Here is a 19,693-nt window from a genome sequence, read left to right as displayed (position 1 = left end):
TATTGTTTGAGATTATGTGGTAAAGATAGTCATTCACGAACATACAGTCACGAACATACAGGTCAGTCATGAACATACAGGTCGCATCAATGATCAAAGGTCGACCGACCAAATAATCCTTTATCATCCTCAAACTCTAATTTCTTAGACATGAATCAGTATTCTTTTTGTTGTAGAAAAAATAAATAGAAGAAAAATCCCAAAATCAACATGGAAGTTCTACTCTAATAAACTCTTGGAGAATTTAAATTGTCACAAATGTTATGGGTTTACACTAGCAATCCTAGTTTTCTGCAACAACATGGTGCTTTCCCTGCACAGCAACAACATAGGAATCATATTGAGCAATAAATTTCTCCTTGAGCAGGAAAAGGAATTTCTTTCTGAACTTCTCTTCGTTTGGCAGCATGACAGATGGCAGGTTATGTTCTCTATCCAGCAATTTATTCCGATTAAGAAACTTCAGAACTTCATATCGAGGTCTCAACCTCTTCTCCAAGCTATACTTCAGAAGCTTGGGATAGTGACTGATACATGTCAGCTCACAACCAGCTTCCTTCGTCAGGAATGTCATCTTGTCACATATGTTCTTCTTTGAGAGTGACCAAATGTTTGGGCACTTCCTGAATAAAGCATTGATGTCAGACTGGGACCACCCAAAGCTCATCAGAGTTACCGACGTAGCATCAAACTTGGACCTGCTCACATTAACGACCACATGAAGTGCATAAGTGTATACTCCAGAATCACGTGGGACACCCAATTCCTCAATATATTTGATAACTTCCTTTAATTTGTCTATTCTACCAAAATTGCCTGGCATTGTCACCACCATATGGGCGATGCGCTCGTCACTGATGCCATGTTCCCTCAAGAGAGATATACTGGGTTCTATATTCCGAGCCAAGCTAGAAGTAAGAATAAACATGTTCCTCTTGCAGGCTTTCAGAAACCTCTCATTAGAACCAAGAAGTGACCTCCAGAAGTTGATCCTTGGTTGGATATCACGTAAACAGAGCAGAGTCGGACATGATGAAACCAGCTGAAATATTTCAGCGTCAGAAAATCCCATGTCCTGCAAAGATCTCATCCTGGGCTTCAGGACAGTCTCTACGTTAGCAAATATCAACTTGGGTTGCCTCCGGGTAAGCTTCATGACTTGTGCATCACTCCAACCGCTCTGCTTAAAGAACTCAATGGAAGGACTTGAACTTGGAAGTTTTTTTTCACAGATGCGATCCTTGGCCATTTTCGCAGCCTCTTTTGAGGAAAGTTCACATGACTGAAGGGGGTCGACCAACATAAATTTGGATATCTGATTTGAACTGTGGTCTTCGGCAGTGGAAAAGCTAAACAGACTGCCGAGTTGATATGAGGAAAGATGGATGGTGGACTTGTTACATGAAAGAAGGCAAAAGAGCCTCTTCTGCACCAAAAACATTGTCTTTTAAGGCAGTATCACGTACTGTTTGCAGAAAAATACAAGAAAAGTAAGTCTTATTTCTGCCCTGTCCAATCCAAATTCCTCCTCTGCCTCAAATCAAGGATGGTGAAAACTTTCAACTAATCATCTGTCTCAGACAACATTCCTCTACCACTCATGTTAATCCACATGCATTCAATTCCAATCAGCCATTTCTTTCATAGATAAGTCTCTAACTGGTGTTTGCGAGTTGATAAAGAGTACCTATGATTAGTTACTCATTCTCATGCTCACATCCAAGCAATTCTCCACCACTGAAATAATGGCTTCAAATAACACCTGCACACTGACACTAAATTCCATTTATTTTTTTATTGTAGTTGGTGGGTTTAGACACTACCAAGCGTCCTATATCCCAGTAGCAATTGAAAAACCATATCAAATGTATTTCCATCAAATATTCTGCATAAGAGTATACTCATGTTTATACTAATAGGTTGAACATCAATGACTTGAAAAGGGTACCACAGAATTCAGAATAACCGGAAGTTGAATAATGTTTTCTCTAACATCAGAGTCACTAATGTCCTACAACTAAAACCTGGAACATTTCAAATCAGCACTTCCATCGTAACTGATCCATTTAATCAAGAATGCCCAAGAGATGATCTAGATTCACTAATGTCCTACAACTGAAACCTGAAACATTTCAAATCAGCACTTCCAGAGTAATTGATCCATTCCATCAAGAATGCCAAGAGATGATCTAGTTATAAGTCTAGCAAAACCGGTAAGTAGAAAAGACACTGTTTAATTAATCAATAACAGTAATTTGGGAGGTTCAACTTGCTAAAAAAGGCATTGCTGATGAAGATGTGCAACTTGACAAAAGAAAACAACATAGCTGGAAGACCAGAGAAAGGCAATAAATTTTCTGAAAAATGAATAAAGAGATAAGAAAACTGCCTCAATCAAGAAATGCTACAGTTTATTTGGCTCTATGCTGATAAAGGAACTTAATTTATGAGAAAGATGCTCATGTAAACAACTTCAACTACAGTAAAAACATTATATGTAGCCTCAGCTACATATCATTAATGAAGAAAAAAAGCCTAGATCAGTGAGTTGCCAATAAAACCAGCAAATGCAAACAACCACAATAATAACAAAAGCCATGATGTCCAAACTATTCACGATCAGCCATATGGATCTTTTGCATCATTGAACTCTGTGTAAGAAAATATCTGTAGTTAAATTAAGAGCATTCAAATCTCTTTCTATTGTTACCAGTAAAGTCCACTTCAAATCACCAACTAAAGCAGCAAATACAAGATTTGACAATTCAAATGTAAGCAGGCCTCTGTGTTTTGAGGCACGAACAAGCCTCAAGTAGTGAAGATAGTTGCTTTCAGCACTACAGCAGAGAACACGCTATGTTGGCATAAAGGTGTAAGGTTATACCTAACCAAATACATTGAGATTTTGGGTCTATTTTGGGGTTTGGAGATCACATCAAATTCTAGTTGTTTACTCAACTTGTACCTTAGTGTGAGTCAGGTCCTTTGGATCATTTCGGGTTTTGTGTTGAAATTTTCCGGTGTGGGCTGTAAAGACAATGCAGTAGACATTATAAGAAAACTAAGAGGTTTGATGAACCAAACACTTCATCAAAATAAGCAGTTGCTGTTGAGAGAGCTTATTTTGGGAAACCTGGTCAGATTAGTACTACTTAGATATATTTTGAATTATAATGCTTCACATGAGGAATAGTCAGACTAGTGCATGATTCTATTAACAAATAATTATAGTTTTCTTTGGCCAGTGACCCAATTATTGCCTCTGCTATCTCTTGTTCTATCTTTTCCATGCGTTTTATTTTTTTAAGACTTCCCCAGTTCTCTTTGCTCTATCTAAAAGTAGCACTTTTGCTGTCTAGCTTAACAACAGTATTTAACTTGCATTCTGCAACTTCTTATTTCTTTAAAGTAAATGCGCATACATGATATGCATGCATTTTTGCATCATTGAACATTTGAGATTGATAAAATTTACATTATTAGGTAAGTTCTAAACCAACTAATATCCGAGAGCTGGAAATTAATTGTCACTTGCCACTAAATACACTCATTGGAAATGTCATAATATAACAAAATTTAGAATACTGAGCACCATGTTTGACCACAGTATCTAGACTACGATCAAGTTAAGCAAATTTAGATAAATATTAGTCAAGATTATTTTTTATGACCTCCAGTACAAGTTACTATGATTGTGGACACTCTTAATAAGTCTAACTTTGCCAATTGAGAAGTAAGAGGCTGCTTCTTACGGATCATACCAGTAAGATCCTACAAGTACTGGGTAATTCAGGATTCAGTGCAAAGTCCAAAAATGGTTTGCCAAATTTAGAATTCAAAACTCGTATATTTTGTGAATATGGTTCCCTATATTTAGTCCAAAGTTTAAGGGTAGTCCACTTATGGATATACACTATATACATCCCAGATTTTACACTTATGCCTATTACAGATTTCGATTTGTAATTTTAAGATTTATATTTTTCTCATATGTAAATTAGTCAGGGATTGTTATGTATAAGGATTTACTAAAAACAAATGGGAAAGCAATGTCGGGAACAGTTATGGAAACTACTTGCAGTTTAAAAACTCATTTAATGTGCTGTAATGGTTCAAAAAGTCATAACTCTTTAGGATAACTGAAAGGATGTTTTAGCATCCTTTCAATGTCTAAATAAACTCCGCTATATTGAAGAGTAAAGCAATAAGAAAATTCTAGTGCAAACAAAGTACTGAATTATGTCTTTCTCTTTATTTTCTAGTTGATTTTTTATTCTTCAAGTAATCAAGAAGTGCAATCTTGATTATTTCAGGTAATAGGCATTGTATCCTTAAAGATAGAATTTCTGTGAAGCCATCTGCATTGTAGTGGGAAAATTATCTATCTTGAAGATAGTTTCCTAGAAATGCCTTGCCTAATTTTGTTTTGTTCAAGTTTTACTCAGATCTGTATTTCTACTACAACAACTGTACCAATGTTCAAGAACAAAAGAAGATAATTGATGTCATAGGGAATTTGAAATGTCAGATAAAATTATTTTGAATACCAAAATGACTAATGTTTCAACAATGTAAAAATGAAACCACAGTTTATTATGACTGCCAAGGCACATATCTACCATCCCATTGCAAAGAAATGAAAATGAGAAAAAATGGAAATAAAAATATAAGCACAGCAAAATATAAAATCACATCTATGGATGAAGAAATCCACAGCCATGCGCAACAAAAAAGAACTAAGAGCTTCGATGTAATGAGCAGAGCATGAAGATACATAGACAGCTCCTAATAGCTTCTAGTACTAAAGTGCCCTCTCCAAATCCCATTAATGATGGCACCCCTTAGCCTCAAAATTGAATATATACATGCATTCTCTATGTGTAATTAGTAAATACGTGTGAAAAGAGGTCCAACATTTCATTACTGTGGTTCAAAGCAAGACACCAGAACCAGCATGCATGTGATGAAGTTATCCCAAGGGCAAAAAATTGACAAGAAACATGAGCTACGCTCCCATGTGTGGTTCCATCTGATGACTAAAGTATGCATATTATTATGTCTAAGCAACAAATAGGTATCGATTCATATTACAAAATTATTTGATGTTCATAACCATTTGAGAACCGACTTATGCGGCAAGCAACAAGAAATTAATAAAGGATCAAAAGATTAAATAAAATAGCATGTATTCCAATATGTATAGGCACGGCCAGATATTATGCATTAGAGACTCATTACAGATTAACCCATGTAGTTAGCTACCTTTAGCATCTCTGTCCCTACACATTAAAAGGTTACATTTGCATCCTTATAATTACGAAAGTGAAACATCTAGATCCATTTACCATGATGACGTCAGTTTTACTAACGGAAATACGAAAACAAAAGGTAAAAATATTATTTTAACGTTCCAGTTTGTGATGACGAACATCGTTGGTGGTGCTAGACAACAACGCAACTGGGTGTCACGGGTGATTGTTCTGGATGAGGAGACTAGTAACGTGAGGTGAGGGCCGCTCTGCATCTGCATTTGCGTCGATGTAGTATCGAGCGACGAGAGGGCTACTGATACAAATGTTGAGCGGCACCGCTCAGCATCAACATCAACGCAGTTGCCGAGAGGCACCCTTCGACATTTATATCGACAGTCCTTTCATCGCTCGACAACTGCATCGACGTCGATATAGATACAAAGCGACTATCACCTCTCGTTATCGCTCTCCTTATCCACAACAATCACCCACAACCGTCGGTGGCGCCATCTTCCACAACCACCGACGTCATCCGCCACCACTTACTGAAATATTTAAATTACCTTTTAGCCTTTTATTTTTGTATTTTCGTTGGTAAAACTGACAACGTTAGAGTAAATAAACTTAGATATTATACTTTTGTAATTATAGGGATGACAATATAAATTTTTAAAATGTAAGGATCAGGATGCTAAACCTAGACATTGCACTTACACGCAATAGGGAGTAGGAATTGAGGGTTCCTAGGGCTCTCCAATAGGAGGGGAAGAAACATTACAAGGGAGGTGAGTCACACGAGGGTGGGGATCAAATTGCTTGTCTTAATGGACCCAAATGGGGTTCAATTAAGGTTCAACACCACTCGAGCGTGCGACTAGACCGCCCAATGCCCAATCGGTCCTTGCCTAAGCGTCGCATGAGTGAAAAGGTCTGCGTGATGTGCACAACAAGGCTCTCAGGCCTCGCCTCGAGCGATTAGACGAGCACCAAGCACCCAATGTTTAGGTTAGATAGAACTAAGATGATCTAACTTGAATCTCATGACATTTAAAAAATAGATAGATATACAACCAATGTAGCTCAAATTCAATAATCTTTCTGGACCTATGATGAATTTGGTTCAAATCAGTGAGAATATGCCAATAAAACCAACAAGTGCAAACGACAACAATAATAACAAAAGCCATGATGTCCAAACTATTTATCATCATCCATATGGATCTTTTGTATCTTTGAACTCTGTGTAAGAAAATATCTGTTGTTAAATTAAGAGCATTATAATATCTCTCTATTGTTACCAGTAAAATCTCCTTCAATCACTGACAAGACCACCAAATACAAGATTTGACAATCCAAATATAAGCAGGCCAGTGTGTTTTGAGGTATGAGCAAGCCTCAAGTAGCGAAGATAGTTGCTTTCAGCACTTGGCAGAGAACATACTATGCTGACATAAAAGTGTAAGTTTATACCTAACCAAATACATTGAGATTTTGGGTCTATTTTGGGGTTTGGAAATCGAGTCAAATTCTAGTTGTTTACTCAACTTGTACTTTAGGGTGAGTCGAGTCCTTTGTATCATTTGGGGTTTTGTGTTGTTCTGGTGTGCTGGAAGAGGAAACTACAATGCAGTAAACATAATAAGAAAACTAAGAGGTTTGATGAATCAAACACTTCATCAAAATAAATAGTTGCTGTTGAGATAGTTTCTTTTGGGAAACCTAGTAAGATTAGTATTATCTTAGGTATATTTTTAATTAAAATGCTTCACATGAGGAATAGTCAGACTGGTGCACGATTCTATTGACAAATGATTATGATTTTCTTTGCACAGTGACCGGATTATTGTCTCTGCTATCTCTTTTTCTAACTTTTCCATGCTTTTTTGTCTCTAAGACTTCCCCGATCCTCTTTGCTCTCTCCGAAAGCATCACTTCTCCTGCTGTCTATCTTAACAACAGTATTTAACTTGCATACAGTGACATGCTATTTCTTTAAAGTAAATGCTCATGACATGCTGCAGACTGCTTGTTGGGAGGGGTAGCGGGTAACTATCAGGGAGTAGGAAAGGGAAGGGGAAGATGTAAAGAGAGGGTGAAGAGAAGGAGAAGGGATTGTGCGACGGCGAAGGAGGAGTAAGAGAGAGATACCGGACGCTGTACCGTTCGCTGGCGGAGAGGAAGCCGCAGCAGCCACCGTTCTCCGAGGAAAAAGCCGCAGCGATGAGAGCTCGACGGAGGAAGATGCCGCCGCCTTTCGCCAAGGAAAACGCCGCAGTCGCAGTAAGAGAAGGGAGGCAGTTTCACCGCTGCATTTAGGGCATTTGAGGACGCCGTTCTCATCTGGTTCAATCGAAACGAAGATCCAAATTGACTTGACTCCGGCTCGACCCTGCCTGAATCAGGCGGCCGGCTGGGCTTCACCCGGATGAACACGCTCGCCCGGCCCACTTATCGGGCGCCCGCTGACGTCAATTCTCCTTCGATTCACAAACTAAACCAGCAAATATAAGATGTGATGATTTAAATATAAGTAGGGCAATGTGATTTAAATATAAGTTATATTTTTTAAGCCTTAGTCACCATTTCAGAATCATCGATTTCAAAAATTGTCAATTCAAAATTTGGAATCAAAATCGAATTGGCAAGAATTGGTTTCGGTTTATTTTAGTTTGAACCTATAATTTTTCATTATTTTCATTTAAAAATAATTTATAATTAAATTTTTTTTAATTTTTGAAGATAAAGAATGTACAACTATGTTGAGTATAAGTGTAAATATGTAATGATATAATAAAATATTTGATATAAAATTATGTAAAAATTATAAATATTTAATCGCTTCTGATGTTAGATGTCTCGATCGTTTCTTCAATTGATATATTAAATAGGAGATCGTTATCCTTCTAGATGATCTCTAAGTTCTATTTCATCGTCTTTGTCTAATTAACTAATTGGAGGGTCGTGTTCAATCTACTTTTATCTAGAATTCAGTTGAAGTCTCGATCCATAGTTATCATCAACACTAGGGTTACTAGTATTCGTCATCAACATTGAAAATGTCATTATATATCATATACATCATTCTAGAATAAGAAACTCTATACCTATAATATTGTCACCAAACTGAAAAGAAATTGTTAGATATATATTAAGTTTGAGCTTGATGATCCATTTGATTTTTTTTATCTTTGTAATAATAGTTTTTCTCCCTTACAAATTTTATTATCTCTAATAACTAGATCCAAAAAAGTTTGGAAGGAACTATGTTGTCTACTATAATTAGCACTATAATAGTTATATAAGTTAATAATTAATTTTTTAATATCTCTAATTTTATGACCAATATTATTGACTCCTAAACTTTCATAATAAGTGGTTAAATAATTGAATAATTACTAAAGTCACTTAATCTAGTACCAGAGCTAAAAACATATGTAATTAAATAAATCGATAGAATTAAAAAATAATTTATATTTTTTTTTAATTTTATAGTTATTATTGTCATATTGATATTCTTATAATTCACCAAGCATAATAATACAAACAACCAAAAATAATATGCATAGTAAATGTATATATTACATGATTAAAAAGTTTTAAAATTCTTTCACATACATTCCGATGTTTCAAATATAAGAAAACTTTCATAATATTATTTGTAATAAAAATATATAATAATTTTTAATATTCAAAAGATTTTTTAAATAATTTATATATTGAATTCCATTAGGTAGAAATATTTTTAGGAAATCTTTTGATCCTTTTATTATTTAATTTATAAAATATGACTTAGTTTTTTCATTACTTATGGATGACTTCACATGAATGAAATAGCTTGCTTTATAGGAGAGATAAAAGTTTGAACATAAATTCAAAACATGACGAGCACATCTAACATGAAAAAACAAAACCATGGGAAGCAAGTTGGCAAGCTTTTTGTAATTTCAAAATAAAAGCGGTATTTATCATTGTTTTATTAAAACCAATGGAAAAAAATTTTAAGAATCAGATAATATATTATAAAATTTATCATTCCATAAATATTATTGATTTTATGTCATTTGACAAAAACTCTAAAAGTAATAATTTTTTTTACATGGTCCAATCTCTATCGATCTAATGATAAGTGATTCCTATGTATATTTGTTAGTGATCACTCTAAATATTAAAATAAATAGAAATATAACTATTTTATCATTTGAGACCAACAGTCCATCAACATCCTATTTGATCGAGGTTTTTTTTATATAAAAATAATCAAATTAACGATTCGAACCAATCGTAGATTTCGGGATCAATATTTTTAAATTTTCAAATCCAAGAACTAAAATCAATTGTCCATGGTCAATTCGGATTCAATTTGTAAATTAATAGATTGTCGATTTGATTTAGTTATGATTCGAATCGAACTTAGATAAGAACTAGTTATACCTAACTAAATGCATTTAGATATTGGGTCTATTTTCGGGTTTGGAAATAAGTTATGTTATAGTTGTTCAGCATATTTGGATCATTTGGGGTTTCGTTGATTATTGAAATTTTGTGATATGTTTGAAAAGGAAATTGTAGAAAGGTAGACAAGATAAGAAAACTAAGAGATTTGATGAACCAAACACTTTTATGTAGCTTTAGCTATACACATCATTGGTGAAAAAAAAAAATCTTTTAATTAAGATGCATAATATAGATCAAGAATTTGTTAATGAAACTAGTCACTATTCGTGAGCTATGCATCACTTGACTCTATATAAGAAAACATATGTACTCAAATTAAAAGTATAACATATGTAGTCAAATTAAAAGTATTAAAATCGCTTTGTATATACATATCAACAAAAATAAAAATAAAAAAAATAAAATATATATATATATATATATATATATATATATATATATATATATATATATATATATATATATAAGAATCAGTATTCTTTTTGTTGTAGAGAAAAATAAGTAGAAGAAAAATCCCAAAATCAACATGGAAGTTCTACTCTAATAAACTCTTGCAGAATTTAAATTGTCACAAATGTTGTAGGTTTACACTAGCAATCCTAGTTTTCCGCAACATGGTGCTTTCCATGCACAGCAACAACATAGGAATCATATTGAGCAATAAATTTCTCCTTACGGAGCAGGAAAAGGAATTTCTTTCTGAACTTCTCTTCGGTTGCCATCATGACAGATGGCAGGTTATGTTCTCTATCCAGCAATTTATTCTGATCAAGAAAATTAAGAACTTCATATCGAGGTCTCAACCTCTTCTCCAAGCTAAACTTAAGAAGTATGGGATGGCTACTGATACATGTCAGCTCACAACCAGCTTCCTTCATCAGGAATGTCATCTTGTCAGATATGTTCTTCTTTGAGAATGACCAAATGGATGGGCACTTCCTGAATAAAGCATTGATGTCAGGCTGGGACCACCCAAAGCTCATCAGAGTTACCGACTTAGCATCAAACTTGGACCTGCTCACATTAATGACCACATTAAGTGCATAAGTGTATACTCTAGAATCACGTGGGACACCCAATTCCTCAATATATTTGATAGCTTCCTTTAATTTATTTGTCTATTCTACCAAAATAGCCCTGCATTGTCACCACCATATGTGAGATGCGCTCTTCACTGATGCCATGTTCCCTCAAGAGAGATATACTGGGTTCTATATTCCGAGCCAAGCTAGAAGTAAGCATAAACATGTTCCTCTTGCAGGCTTTCAGAAACCTCTCATTAGAACCAAGAAGTGACCTCCAGAAGTTGATCCTTGGTTGGATATCACGGAAACTGAGCAGAGACGGACATGATGAAACCAGCTGAAATATTTCAGTGTCAGAAAATCCCATGTCCTGCAAAGATCTCATCCTGGGCTTCAGGACAGTCTCTGCGCTAGCAAATATCAACTTGGGTCGCCTCCGGGTAAGCTTCATGACTTGTGCATCACTCCAACCGCTCTGCTTAAAGAACTCAATGGAAGGACTTGAACTTGGAAGTTTTTTTTCACAGATGCGATCCTTGGCCATTTTCGCAGCCTCTTTTGAGGAAAGTTCACATGACTGAAGGGGGTCGACCAACATAAATTTGGATCTATGATTTGAACTGTGGTCTTCGGCAGTGGAAAAGCTAAACAGACTGCAGAGTTGATACGAGGAAAGATGGATGGTGGACTTGTTACATGAGAGAAGGCAAAAGAGCCTCTTCTGCACCAAAAACATTGTCGTTTGAGGCAGTATCACGTACTGTTTGCAGAAAAATACAAGAAAAGTAGTCTTATTTCTGCCCTCTCCAATCCAAATTCCTCCTCTGCCTCAAATCAAGGATGGTGAAAACTTTCAACTAATCATCTGTCTCAGACAACATTCCTCTACCACTCATGTTAATCCACATGCATTCAGTTCCAATCAGCCATTTCTTTCAGAGATAAGTCTCTAACTGGTGTTTGCGAGTTAATAAAGAGTACCTATGATTAGTTACTCATTCTCATGCTCACATCCAAGCAATTCTTCACCACTGAAATAATGGCTTCAAATAACACCTGCGCACTGGCACTAAATTCCATTTATTTTTTTATTGTAGTTGGTGGGTTTAGACACTACCAAGCGTCCAATATCCCAGTAGCAATTGAAAAACCATATCAAATGTATTTTCATCAAATATGCTGCATTAGAGTATACTCATGTTTATACTAATAGGTTGAACATCAATGACTTGCAAAGGGTACCACCGAATTCAGAATAACTGGAAGATGAATAATGTTTTCTCTAACATCAGATTCACTGATGTCCTACAACTAAAACCTGGAACATTTCAAATCAGCACTTCCAGAGTAATTGATCCATTTAATCAAGAATGCCCAAGAGATGATCTAGATTCACTAATGTCCTACAACTAAAACCTGAAACATTTCAAATCAGCACTTCCAGAGTAATTGATCCATTTCATCAAGAATGCCAAGAGATGATCTAGTTATAAGTCTAGCAAAACCGGTAAGTAGAAAAGACACTGTTTAATTAATCAATAACAGTAATTTGTGAGGTTCAACATGCTAAAAAAGCATTGCTGATGAAGATGTGCAACTTGACAAAAGAAAACAACATAGCTGGAAGACCAGAGAAAGGCAATAAATTTTCTGAAAAATGAATAAAGAGATAACAAAACTGCCTCAATCAAGAAATGCTACAGTTTATTTGGCTCTATGCTGATAAAGGAACTTAATTTATGAGAAAGATGCTCATGTAAACAACTTCAACTACAGTAAAAACATTATATGTAGCCTCAGCTACATATCATTAATGAAGAAAAAAAGCCTAGATCAGTGAGTTGCCAATAAAACCAGCAAGTGCAAACAACCACAATAATAACAAAAGCCATGATGTCCAAACTATTCACGATCAGCCATATGGATCTTTTGCATCATTGAACTCTGTGTAAGAAAATATCTGTAGTTAAATTAAGAGCATTCAAATCTCTTTCTATTGTTACCAGTAAAGTCCGCTTCAAATCACCAACTAAACCAGCAAATACAAGATTTGACAATTCAAATGTAAGCAGGCCTCTGTGTTTTGAGGCACGAACAAGCCTCAAGTAGTGAAGATAGTTGCTTTCAGCACTACAGCAGAGAACACGCTATGTTGACATAAAGGTGTAAGGTTATACCTAACCAAATGCATTGAGATTTTGGGTCTATTTTGGGGTTTGGAGATCACATCAAATTCTAGTTGTTTACTCAACTTGTACCTTCGTGTGAGTCAGGTCCTTTGGATCATTTCGGGTTTTGTGTTGAAATTTTCCGGTGTGGGCTGTAAAGACAATGCAGTAGACATTATAAGAAAACTAAGAGGTTTGATGAACCAAACACTTCATCAAAATAAGCAGTTGCTGTTGAGAGAGCTTCTATTGGGAAACCTGGTCAGATTAGTACTACTTAGATATATTTTGAATTATAATGCTTCACATGAGGAATAGTCAGACTAGTGCACAAATAATTATAGTTTTCTTTGGCCAGTGACCCAATTATTGCCTCTGCTATCTCTTGTTCTATCTTTTCCATGCGTTTTATTTTTTTAAGACTTCCCCAGTTCTCTTTGCTCTATCTAAAAGCAGCACTTTTGCTGTCTAGCTTAACAACAGTGTTTAACTTGCATTCTGCAACTTCTTATTTCTTTAAAGTAAATGCGCATACATGATATGCATGCATTTTTGCATCATTGAACATTTGAGAATGATAAAATTTACATTATTAGGTAAGTTCTAAACCAACTAATATCCGAGAGCTGGAAATTAATTGTCACTTGCCACTAAATACACTCATTGGAAATGTCGTAATATAACAAAATTTAGAATACTGAGCACCATGTTTGACCACAGTATCTAGATTACGATCAAGTTAAGCAAATTTAGATAAATATTAGTCAAGATTATTTTTTATGACCTCCAGTACAAGTTACAATGATTGTCGACACTCTTAATAAGTCTAACTTTGCCAATAGAGAAGTAAGAGGCTGCTTCTTACGGATCATACCAGTAAGATCCTACAAGTACTGGGTAAGTCAGGATTCAGTGCAAAGTCCAAAAAAGGTTTGCCAAATTTAGAATTCAAAACTCGTATATTTTGTGAATATGGTTCCTTATATTTAGTCCAAAGTTTAAGGGTAGTCCACTTATGGATATACACTATATACATCCCAGATTTTACACTTATGCCTATTACAGATTTCGATTTGTAATTTTAAGATTTATATTTTTCTCATATGTAAATTAGTCAGGGATTGTTATGTATAAGGATTTACTAAAAACAAATGGGAAAGAAATGTCGGGAACAGTTATGGAAACTACTTGCAGTTTAAAAACTCATTTAATGTGCTGTAATGGTTCAAAAAGTCATAACTCTTTAGGATAACTGAAAGGATGTTTTAGCATCCTTTCAATGTCTAAATAAACTCCGCTATATTGAAGAGTAAAGCAATAAGAAAATTCTAGTGCAAACAAAGTACTGAATTATGTCTTTCTCTTTATTTTCTAGTTGATTTTTTATTCTTCAAGTAATCAAGAAGTGCAATCTTGATTATTTCAGGTAATAGGCATTGTATCCTTAAAGATAGAATTTCTGTGAAGCCATCTGCATTGTAGTGGGAAAATTATCTATCTTGAAGATAGTTTCCTAGAAATGCCTTGCCTAATTTTGTTTTGTTCAAGTTTTACTCAGATCTGTATTTCTACTACAACAACTGTACCAATGTTCAAGAACAAAAGAAGATAATTGATGTCATAGGGAATTTGAAATGTCAGATAAAATTATTTTGAATACCAAAATGACTAATGTTTCAACAATGTAAAAATGAAAACACAGTTTATTATGACTGCCAAGGCACATATCTACCATCCCATTGCAAAGAAATGAAAATGAGAAAAAATGGAAATTAAAATATAAGCACAGCAAAATATAAAATCACATCTATGGATGAAGAAATCCACAGCCATGCGCAACAAAAAAGAACTAAGAGCTTCGATGTAATGAGCAGAGCATGAAGATACATAGACAGCTCCTAATAGCTTCTAGTACTAAAGTGCCCTCTCCAAATCCCATTAATGATGGCACCCCTTAGCCTCAAAATTGAATATATACATGCATTCTCTATGTGTAATTAGTAAATACGTGTGAAAAGAGGTCCAACATTTCATTACTGTGGTTCAAAGCAAGACACCAGAACCAGCATGCATGTGATGAAGTTATCCCAAGGGCAAAAAATTGACAAGAAACATGAGCTACGCTCCCATGTGTGGTTCCATCTGATGACTAAAGTATGCATATTATTATGTCTAAGCAACAAATAGGTATCGATTCATATTACAAAATTATTTGATGTTCATAACCATTTGAGAACCGACTTATGCGGCAAGCAACAAGAAATTAATAAAGGATCAAAAGATTAAATAAAATAGCATGTATTCCAATATGTATAGGCACGGCCAGATATTATGCATTAGAGACTCATTACAGATTAACCCATGTAGTTAGCTACCTTTAGCATCTCTGTCCCTACACATTAAAAGGTTACATTTGCATCCTTATAATTACGAAAGTGAATCATCTAGATCCATTTACCATGATGACGTCAGTTTTACTAACGGAAATACGAAAACAAAAGGTAAAAATATTATTTTAACGTTCCAGTTTGTGATGACGAACATCGTTGGTGGTGCTAGACAACAACGCAACTGGGTGTCACGGGTGATTGTTATGGATGAGGAGACTAGTAACGTGAGGTGAGGGCCGCTCTGCATCTGCATTTGCGTCGATGTAGTATCGAGCGACGAGAGGGCTACTGATACAAATGTTGAGCGGCACCGCTCAGCGTCAACATCAACGCAGTTGCCGAGAGGCACCCTTCGACATTTATATCGACAGTCCTTTCATCGCTCGACAACTGCATCGACGTCGATATAGATACAAAGCGACTATCACCTCTCGTTATCGCTCTCCTTATCCACAACAATCACCCACAACCCTCGGTGGCGCCATCGTCCACAACCACCGACGTCATCCGCCACCACTAACTGAAATATTTAAATTACCTTTTAACCTTTTATTTTTGTATTTTCGTTGGTAAAACTGACAACGTTAGAGTAAATAAACTTAGATATTATACTTTTGTAATTATAGGGATGGCAATATAAATTTTTAAAATGTAAGGATCGGGATGCTAAACCTAGACATTGCACTTACACGCAATAGGGAGTAGGAATTGAGGGTTCCTAGGGCTCTCCAATAGGAGGGGAAGAAACATTACAAGGGAGGTGAGTCACACGAGGGTGGGGATCAAATTGCTTGTCTTAATGGACCCAAATGGGGTTCAATTAAGGTTCAACACCACTCGAGCGTGCGACTAGACCGCCCAATGCCCAATCGGTCCTTGCCTAAGCGTCGCATGAGTGAAAAGGTCTGCGTGATGTGCACAACAAGGCTCTCAGGCCTCGCCTCGAGCGATTAGACGAGCACCAAGCACCCAATGTTTAGGTTAGATAGAACTAAGATGATCTAACTTGAATCTCATGACATTTAAAAAATAGATAGATATACAACCAATGTAGCTCAAATTCAATAATCTTTCTGGACCTATGATGAATTTGGTTCAAATCAGTGAGAATATGCCAATAAAACCAACAAGTGCAAACGACAACAATAATAACAAAAGCCATGATGTCCAAACTATTTATCATCATCCATATGGATCTTTTGTATCTTTGAACTCTGTGTAAGAAAATATCTGTTGTTAAATTAAGAGCATTATAATATCTCTCTATTGTTACCAGTAAAATCTCCTTCAATCACTGACAAGACCACCAAATACAAGATTTGACAATCCAAATATAAGCAGGCCAGTGTGTTTTGAGGTATGAGCAAGCCTCAAGTAGCGAAGATAGTTGCTTTCAGCACTTGGCAGAGAACATACTATGCTGACATAAAAGTGTAAGTTTATACCTAACCAAATACATTGAGATTTTGGGTCTATTTTGGGGTTTGGAAATCGAGTCAAATTCTAGTTGTTTACTCAACTTGTACTTTAGGGTGAGTCGAGTCCTTTGTATCATTTGGGGTTTTGTGTTGTTCTGGTGTGCTGGAAGAGGAAACTACAATGCAGTAAACATAATAAGAAAACTAAGAGGTTTGATGAATCAAATACTTCATCAAAATAAATAGTTGCTGTTGAGATAGTTTCTTTTGGGAAACCTAGTAAGATTAGTATTATCTTAGGTATATTTTTAATTAAAATGCTTCACATGAGGAATAGTCAGACTGGTGCACGATTCTATTGACAAATGATTATGATTTTCTTTGCACAGTGACCGGATTATTGTCTCTGCTATCTCTTTTTCTAACTTTTCCATGCTTTTTTGTCTCTAAGACTTCCCCGATCCTCTTTGCTCTCTCCGAAAGCATCACTTCTCCTGCTGTCTATCTTAACAACAGTATTTAACTTGCATACAGTGACATGCTATTTCTTTAAAGTAAATGCTCATGACATGCTGCAGACTGCTTGTTGGGAGGGGTAGCGGGTAACTATCAGGGAGTAGGAAAGGGAAGGGGAAGATGTAAAGAGAGGGTGAAGAGAAGGAGAAGGGATTGCGCGACGGCGAACGAGGGGTTAGAGAGAGATACCGGACGCTGTACCGTTCGCTGGCGGAGAGGAAGCCGCAGCATCCACCGTTCTCCGAGGAAAAAGCCGCAGCGATGAGAGCTCGACGGAGGAAGATGCCGCCGCCTTTCGCCAAGGAAAACGCCGCAGTCGCAGTAAGAGAAGGGAAGGGAGACAGTTTCACCGCTGCATTTAGGGCATTTGAGGATGCCGTTCTCATCTGGTTCAATCGGAACGAAGATCCAAATTGACTTGACTCGGGCTCGACCATGCTTGAATCAGGGCGGCCGGCTGGGCTGCACCCGGTTGAACACCCTCGCCCGGCCCACTTATCGGGCGCCCGCTGACGTCAATCCTCCTTCGATTCACAAACTAAACCAGCAAATATAAGATTTGATGATTTAAATATAAGTAGGGCAATGTGATTTAAATATAAGTTATATTTTTTAAGCCTTAGTCACCATTTCAGAATCATCGATTTCAAAAATTGTCAATTCAAAATTTGGAATCAAAATCGAATTGGCAAGAATTGGTTTCGGTTTATTCTAGTTTGAACCGATAATTTTTCATTATTTCATTTAAAAATAATTTACAATCTAAAAAAAATTATTTTTAATTTTTGAAGATAATGAATGTACAACTATGATGAGTATGAGTGTAAATATGTAATGATATAATAAAATATTTGATATAAAATTATTTAAAAATTAAAAATATTTAATTTATATTTAAGCCTTAATCACCATTTCTGAATCATTGATTTCAAAAATTGTCAATTCAAAATTTGGAATCAAAATCGAATTGGCAAGAATTGGTTTCGGTTTATTCTAGTTTGAACCGATAATTTTTAATTATTTTATTTAAAAATAATTTATAATCTAATTTTTTTTAATTTTATTTTTAATTTTTGGAGACAATGAATGTAGGACTATAATGAGTATGAGTGTAAATATGTAATGATATAATAAAAATATTTGATATAAAATTATGTAAAAATTAAAAATATTTAATCTTTTCTGATGTTAGATGTCCCGATTGTTCCTTCAATTAATATATTAAATAGGAGATCGTTATCCTCGTAGATGATCTCTAAGTTCTATTTCGTCGTCTTTGTCTAATCAACTAATTCGAGGGTCATGCTCAATCTTACTTTCATCTAGGATCCATTCTCTTATGTTGAAGTCTTGATCCATAGCTATCATCGATACTAAGGTTGTTAGTATTAATCATCAACATTTGAAATGTTATTGTATATCATATCCATCATTCTAGAATAAGAAACTCTATACCTATAGTACTGTCACTACACTGAAAAGAAGTTGTTAGATACATATTAAGTTTGAGCTTAATGATCCATTTGATTTTTTAACCTTTGTAATAATAGTTTTTCTCCCTTACAAATTTTATTATCTCTAATAACTTAGATGGAGAAGTTTGAAAGGAACTATGTTGTTACTATAATTAGCACTATAATAGTTATATAAGTTAATAATTAATTTTTTAATATCTCTAATTTTATGACCAATATCATTGACTCCTAAATTTTCATAATAAGTGGCTAAATAATTGAATAATTACTAAAGTCACTTAATCTAGTATGAGAGCTAAAAACATATGTAATTAAATAAATCGATAGAATTAAAAAATAATTTATATATTTTTTAATTTTATAGTTATTATTGTCATATTTAAATTATTATCATATTGATATTCTTATAATTCACCAAGCATAATAATACAAACAACCAAAAATAATATGCATAGTAAATGTATATATTACATTATTAAAAAGTTTTAAAATTCTTTCACATACATTCCGATGTTTCAAATATAAGAAAACTTTCATAATATTATTTGTAATAAAAATATATAATAATTTTTAATATTCAAAAGATTTTTAAAATAATTTATATATTGATTTCCATTAGGTAGAAATATCTTTAGGAAATCTTTTGATCCTTTTATTATTTAATTTATAAAATATGACTTTTTTTTTCATTACTTATGGATGGCTTCACATGAATGAAATAGCTTACTTAATAGGAGATAAAAGTTTGAAGGAGAGATAAAAGTTTGAACATAAATTCAAAACATGACGAGCACATCTAACATGAAAAAACAAAACCATGGGAAGCAAGTTGGCAAGCTTTTTGTAATTTCAAAATAAAAGTGGTATTTATCATTGTTTTATTAAAAGCAATGGAAAAAAATTTGAAGAATCAGATAATATATTATAAAATTTATCATTCCATAAATATTATTGATTTTATGTCATTTGACAAAAACTCAGAAAGTAATATTTT

General features: G+C 34.7%; 1 protein-coding gene across 14 annotated transcripts; it reads right to left on the bottom strand.

Annotated features, from left to right (window-relative positions):
• Positions 1-205: 205 nt before the first annotated feature.
• Positions 206-17,596, bottom strand: LOC103974995 (transcription termination factor MTERF5, chloroplastic-like). 14 transcript variants are annotated; one of them, XM_065178853.1, is made up of 2 exons: positions 17,414-17,570; positions 206-1,775 (listed from the first exon to the last, which is right to left on the bottom strand). In XM_065178853.1, exon 2 carries the CDS (start codon positions 1,439-1,441, stop codon positions 284-286), a length of 1,158 nt encoding a protein of 385 aa, XP_065034925.1. In that variant the 5' UTR covers positions 1,442-1,775; positions 17,414-17,570; the 3' UTR covers positions 206-283. The 14 variants fall into 14 exon arrangements, 9 of the variants coding, with proteins under 9 accessions (XP_065034925.1, XP_065034928.1, XP_065034929.1 ...); XM_065178856.1 differs by having other exon boundaries at positions 206-1,769; XM_065178857.1 differs by having other exon boundaries at positions 206-1,769; positions 17,426-17,555.
• Between the last annotated feature and the right edge of the window lie 2,097 nt (positions 17,597-19,693).

This window comes from Musa acuminata, unplaced genomic scaffold, assembly GCF_036884655.1.
Source record: "Musa acuminata AAA Group cultivar baxijiao unplaced genomic scaffold, Cavendish_Baxijiao_AAA HiC_scaffold_1137, whole genome shotgun sequence".
Classification (NCBI taxonomy): Eukaryota; Viridiplantae; Streptophyta; class Magnoliopsida; order Zingiberales; family Musaceae; genus Musa; species Musa acuminata.
The sequence above is the reverse complement of the archived record's forward strand: the minus strand, read 5'-3'. Positions and strand labels throughout refer to the sequence as shown.